The 6,643-nt window shown below is 44.4% G+C and overlaps 1 protein-coding gene across 1 annotated transcript; it reads right to left on the bottom strand.

Annotated features, from left to right (window-relative positions):
* Positions 1 to 3,392: 3,392 nt before the first annotated feature.
* LOC136547212 (large ribosomal subunit protein uL15x-like) lies at positions 3,393 to 4,127 on the bottom strand. Its single transcript, XM_066539181.1, has one exon. The coding sequence runs from the start codon at positions 4,035 to 4,037 to the stop codon at positions 3,600 to 3,602; it is 438 nt and encodes a 145-aa protein (XP_066395278.1). The 5' UTR covers positions 4,038 to 4,127; the 3' UTR covers positions 3,393 to 3,599.
* Between the last annotated feature and the right edge of the window lie 2,516 nt (positions 4,128 to 6,643).

Raw genomic sequence — 6,643 nt, 5'->3', positions numbered from 1 at the left:
GGCTTTAAGACGGGTCACTAGATAAAAGCCCATACCATCATTTTCTCTTTCCTTTTTCATTTCTTTTTTCTTTCTAACATCTTTTAATTGTTCGCACGGTTTAGCCTATTTACACATGGTTTAAACGTTACATGGTAGTAAACCGTTTCCTTTTAATCAGTTGTTTTGCCTGTTTAAATGATCGTTTTGTCCGTTTAAACAATCATTTTGCATGAATAATGGGCTAAATAGCAAGTGACCGACTGTTTACCGTTTAGTATTTAGGATAACATCGAGTTTTGACAAAATCAGCACATAATCTATATCTATCTCTATCTATATATCTACAATAACATGTTATAGATTTATTTATATTTAACAAGCATAAATCTAAATAAAATCAATAACTAAGTTATACATGATCCTATGAGTATAAATTTTTTACTACAGTTTAAGCGTATAATAATTAGTCCACCATAAAAATGTCACCACAATTGAATCATAGAAATTGCAGCTATGAATTATTCCATTTAATTACAGGAAATCATAGATCTAAAGCTACAACAAAAATTTTGTACTAAAGCATACCATATTATATATTCACTGTGTAGATCTCCTCACGTGGAGTCCAACAAAATTGAATTTTCAATTTTATAATTTTTTTTGGTTTACTATGATTTTTTAAAGATTCAACCGAAATAAATAAAAAAGAAAAAGACAAAACCGCCTTTAAAACGGCTTATAACAGGGATGTAAGATAACGGTTTTAAAGTTGAGGGAGGTGTTTTGTCCGAATTTGAAATTCAAGGAGGAAAAACGAATTTTCATGAAAATTGAGAGAGGCAATGTGAACTTTTTCCCAGTCTGACGTGGCCCATGTCAAGTAGGCCCAACCAAGACTCCCAATACGCAAACCACCGGATAGTTTCTATACCACGAGACACTATCGATAGAAATACTCCCCAAACCCAAAGCATATTTGGTAACAGGGTTCACGAAAAAAGATCAAACCAATCATCTTTCCCCAATCCTTCAGATCCTGTGCGGGCAAGTAAGCCTGTGGCCGCGTGGCTGAAGCCTTCTCTATCTGCTTGCTGCTCGTTCGTGAGGACCTCAGCGACCCCGCCGCATACTCGACGACGTGAACTCTTCGTAGTAGCAGGGGAAGGCCACCCAAGGCGCGAGCTCCTCGATAAGGCGTGGCCGGCTGGCCGCGCACGCGGGGCGCACGTCGATGGCCGAGGCGGTGCTGGTACGGGGACTTGGGCAGCGGGCTGATGTCTATTTCGGCAAGCCCGCACACTCCGCTGGCTCTGCCTGCTGGCGCGGCGGTGGGAAACGCCATGCTGCCGGCAGCACGACCCGCGGCCGCGACGCTCAGGCACCAGGTGACACCGGCGACGAGCACCGTGGCCAAGGCAGCGAAGGCGCACACCTCCCAGATGATGACGTCGATGGCCGCCGCTCCACTGAGCGGGCACGTCGATGGCCGCGCGAGACTCCATGGCGGCGGCGCGCGAGATCTCGTCGGTGGCCGCGCGAGCGAGCTGGCTCCGCGGTGGCCGCGCGCGAGCTCCCGTCGGCGGCAGCGTGTGCGAGGCAGCCATGCGAGGGTCCGCGACGGCGAGGCGCCAGATCCCGCCAGTGGCCGCGCGAGGTCCGTGACGGCGGCGAACGCAGGAGCGGTGCTTCACCGGCAGCGCAGGATCCGCAGTCGTAGATGGAAACCGAGCGCTCCTCCCCCAACTCTGCATTGGATGGTTTCGACGGCCAAGCTGCGCGTGAAGACGTCGAGTCTACGATAGACTCGGATTCTTGTGTTTTTCTTCTCTCAGCAAAAATCAATAAATAAAGAGATAATAAATAGACAGAAAAACTATGACGAAGTGAAGTGCCCTGAGCATCACTGACTTGCTTAACCACTCCTGTATGCCGACTACGCTGTCATCAAACAAGAAGAGACATTTGGAGATGGGGGTGAGCATTATGTACGAATAACACAACAAGAGACATTTGGAGATGGAGGTGAGGCATTATGTACGAGAGTAACACAGGAAGGAGACATTTAGAGATGGAAGTGGGCGGGGACAAGTTCCTGCTGGAAGATTTTACATTCAAACTACAGTGGGGATCACCGGATCATCAGGATGATAAACGAAGACCATATGCTCAGCAGTAAGCAAGTGGTCAGCAGTCGGCAAGGTGGTAGTCACCAGAATACAGGGGATCATCACTTCATCAGCAGAGATTTGAATTGAGACATGGGAATGAGAACGTTAAATGAGGGAGCGCCATCCATGATTTGCTACAACCGCAATAAAGAGGAACGACGATAATCCCTTGCAATAAAGACGAGATCACAGTTGAAAGCAGTGACCCAAACCCATCCACAAGATCACAACCAACAAAAGCATCCACAAAAATACACATTTTTCAACGTGAAATTTATCGGTTGGAATGACACTAACAGAAAATGAGAAAAGAGCATTTTTCACCAACACAGATTCATCAGGAGTAAAGGCTACCGAGGAAGCAACAAACACGGAATAAACCAAATGTTGCAACACAAAACTAGCATTATGCAGTATATATTGCTGGTTTATACACAAAACACGTTTAGTACCAAAAGTAAAGTATCCCGGACAACCACTAGTAACTTTCATAAAACCTCTAGGAAATGCACCTGAGGGCTGAGGCTTATTTCATTTATCATGCTGACTAAGCATGGTCTAGTTTCTAGCATGTGACAGTACAATGCAAACAAGTTCATAACTTCTATGACTTGCACTCCAATAGTCCAATCCATCATACAAAAGACAATGCACAATGACCATTTACACAGAAGAAACAAATCACCCATGATCATTTACACGGAAGAAACAAATCACACCGCGATGACAGCAATCATAGAATCAATATATCTGAAACATTTCATACAAACTTGCATTGCTAAATGCAAAAACCCCAATGCACACTGTCTCACCAAGCAGGGGCTTCATCACTTACTAACAAGGAAAGAGTCCAGCATTACCAAAATGCAACACAATGGTAAACTGTGATGTTGCATTTGTCATCGAATCAATGCTAGAGACTCTAAGGCTACCAAATCAGGGCATAAAAATATCTCATGCAACAGTATACTACCAGTGAAATTATTCAAGGCACACTACACATTTACAAAGCCTAAGGCTGCAGGCATCACTAAAACTAAGACTTCCAAGTAGCGGCGCAACACAGAGAATTGCATCGAGTTTATTAGTCTCTAATGAACAGAGAACAATCTACATCACAAGGTTCAACAACACACGTATTTCACATCATTTCTAACAATCTTGTAACGCAAACACAGTTACGAATTTCATAACACCGAAGATCCCACAACATGCATCATAAATCAATTGCACGGATGAAAGTAGAACAATTGGTAGCATAGATAGCTTTAATATATCTGAAATATTTGATATGAACTTGCATCAAAATCCTCATAAGCCCTGTAACAACAGGCAGCAGCCACAGATTTAAAAACTACAAGTCTTCTTAACACAAGTAGCTGAGACAGGAAAGCACACTACTAGTTCAGAAGTAGATCTCAAAACCAAGAGGCGAACAAGTACTGAAACCTAGGCGGTGAGCACGACGGCGCCGCCGGCGGCCTTGATCTTCTTCTCGGCAACCTTGGAGATGAGCTTGGCCTTGACGACGATGGGCTTGGGCGGCAGCACCCCCTTCCCGAGCACCTTGAAGTAGCCGAACTGCGTGACGTCGATCTGGGGGGCCTTGTCGCCGCCGGCCTCCGCCGCCTTGTCGGCAGGCACCATCGACCAGAGGCGCTCGATGTTGACCGCGGGGCAGTAGAACTTGTTGCGGAGCTTGTGGAAGTAGCGCATGCCGACCTTGCCGAAGTAGCCAGGATGGTACTTGTCGAAGAGGATGCGGTGGTGGTGCATGCCACCGGCGTTACCGCGACCTCCCGGGTGCTTCCGGTGCTTGCCGATACGGCCGTGCCCGGCGGACACGTGGCCGCGCTTCTTGCGGTTCTTCTTGAAGCGCGTCGTCATCGCTGCCGCCGCCGCCGCTCGCCGCCTACTTACCTGGGTAGCGCCTGGGAGGGCAGTAGTGGAGGCGGGGGAGGGAGTGGAGGAAACCCTGGGAGCTGGGAATGGCGTGGTCTTATAAGTCAGGCGTCTGATGCGGCCGCCGTTGGATGTCGGACGGGGGAGCGGGAGCCGTTGATGAGGCCTCTCTAGGGTTTTGCTGTGGGGTGTAACGGGATGTTGGGCTGGGCCTGTATCTGCTGGTGGTGATTGCTTGATCTGGGCTTTCAATCGTTTCCAAGGAATGGCCTTATGTTGATTCATCTCGATCTGCAATTCGGCCCAAGTTGCAGAAAAGAGGAAAGGGGAAGAAAAAACTGCTTTTGCTCTGAGGTTGTGATTCTCCATCCAGCTGTTTCTCCCTGTCTTCTGCTAAGTTTTTTTACTGTTTCTCCCTGTCATGATGCAGCGATGCAACGTTCGCGTGAGGATTGACAACTGACACGACGGTTTTTGCAATTGCGATCGCCAAGGCGAAGCTCACGCTCTTGGTGGCCATTTTTGTCACGTTCATCGTGAGCCTTGGTTTGAGAGTACGTTGCCAATTTGATAGTCTTTCTAGGCTCAACTAGCGCTTTATTTGTTTTCCTTCAAAACCAAAGGAATTTTGGTGTAAACTTTTGTGTCCAACAGGCAGTGAAGTTCAGGAGCCAAGTCATGTTCTGTTGTATTACTTTAACAGTACTTTTCAGCGAATGAACAATATTTTTCTTTCACAATAAATTAGCATAAACCAAATTTCAAAGTCGTTTCGCTGAAATTTAACTTATGCTGATCTGTTATGAGAGAAAAATACTGTTCGTTCGCTGGAAAGTACTGATGATGGCTCTGTTCGTTTCGCTGAAATTTGACTTATGTTGATGCTTATACTGATTTATTGTGAGAGAAAAATATTATTCGTTCGCCTGAAGAGTACTGCTAAAGTAGTGAAATAAAAAATTCATCAAATGGTGAGCTATGTTGCATTTTGCAAATGGCATCATGTGCTACAAGTGATTATAGGAAAATAAGAATTCATCAAACGGAGTAGCTTTACAGAAAAAAACCGTTAATTAACGAGTGGTAGGTTTTGGATGTCATGTTTTATTTCACGTTAATGCACATTTAATGTAATATATCTGCTCATAGAAAATACACAACATCTTACACTAGAAATAACATCTCCAATAGAATGCACACTACCTCACAACTGTAGAATAGATCTAATCTTTATGTTGGTGACAAAAAAAATCAATGCTGTGAAGGCAAATTTAGAGAGAGAAATACGCGTGCCAGTTGTTGCTTAACGGTGATGTAATAAACAATATCTTATAGTAGAAATAACACCTCCCGTACAATATACACTGCCTCACCGTTGTATAATGTAGTATCAGCCTGTTCGGGAGGCCGTAAATGATCATGGATTATTTACTGTTGGCTGGTTTGGTGTGAGAGAAAAATACTATTCCTGGCTAGAAATTTACGATCGTTTACGAGCAAGCGAACAGGCTGACACAAACATCAATGTTGTGAAGGCAACTTTAGTAAAAAAAAAATACGCAACTGTTATTGTTTAGGCCATCTAAAAGTTTTAACAATGATATAATTAATAAAAATCTTATATATGCTACCATGCAAATATGTTTTACTTATTGCCGTTTGGCGCCAAATAATTACCCCTCATGCACGTAACCATAACATATTTCGTATAGAACTGAAAGCACCAACTCTTATTTTAGGTTAGGTGAGAACAAAAGCACGCTTGTTGTCGTTCGCATCCTGCCAAGCCGTAGGCCTAGCGGCAAAAAATCACGCCAGAGTGTGGCGAGAAATGGCATGCTATGCAAAGGTTTTTGTGTATGACGTATTAAACTTAACGCAATAAACAAACAAAGACTACTTTTTGTGATGGCTGCGAAAGTTTAAGTGTAACGCATGCTAATAGGCAACCAAATAACCTCCATTACTTGTATACATTCGCTAATAAAATAAGTGTGGTTAACACTATATTCTTTATGATATCAAGACTCATTTGATTTTTAGGTGAGAGATCCTTTTGCTTGGTCAAGAACCGAAGCTGGAAGAGTGTATGGTTCTAACATAAATTTTTCTATTACTTTTGCGGGGGAGGGGGGTTGAGTTTGGGAGTGAGTTTGACTTGTACTAACGAGATGAGGCAAACAAAGACATCAAGAAAACCAAAATAATGTTACGATGTATCAGATGGAAATGTGGAATGATATTTACTTGGACATGGCGAAATAAAAAGGCCTAACAAAAAGCATGTTCGCTTGCTCATATACGATCGCAGATTATAAATTAAAATAGTATTTTTCTATTACATTAAATCCGTCAGCAGTAAATAATTCACGATCATTTAAAAAAAATGCTGTAAACCCAAAATCTGCCCTTAAACCCATAATAAAACCGGCGAGCCAAACCCAAAAACAAGCAGCGAAACCACCCATCCTCGCAAACAACGGAAGGAGCACGGACTCACGGCGGAGCAAACCCTCTCTTCCTCCCCTCCGCCCCCCCGCCCCCCCCCCCCCCCCCCCCCCCCCCCCCCCCCCTATTCCTCCCGCATCGCC

This window comes from Miscanthus floridulus, chromosome 3 (genome assembly GCF_019320115.1).
Source record: "Miscanthus floridulus cultivar M001 chromosome 3, ASM1932011v1, whole genome shotgun sequence".
Classification (NCBI taxonomy): Eukaryota; Viridiplantae; Streptophyta; class Magnoliopsida; order Poales; family Poaceae; genus Miscanthus; species Miscanthus floridulus.
This window is presented reverse-complemented; position numbering and strand designations above follow the sequence as displayed.

What these genes read in the sequence shown, in the direction of transcription:
- LOC136547212 (XM_066539181.1), bottom strand. Translation starts at nt 4,037, where the DNA reads ATGACGACGCGCTTCAAGAAGAACCGCAAGAAGCGCGGCCACGTGTCC.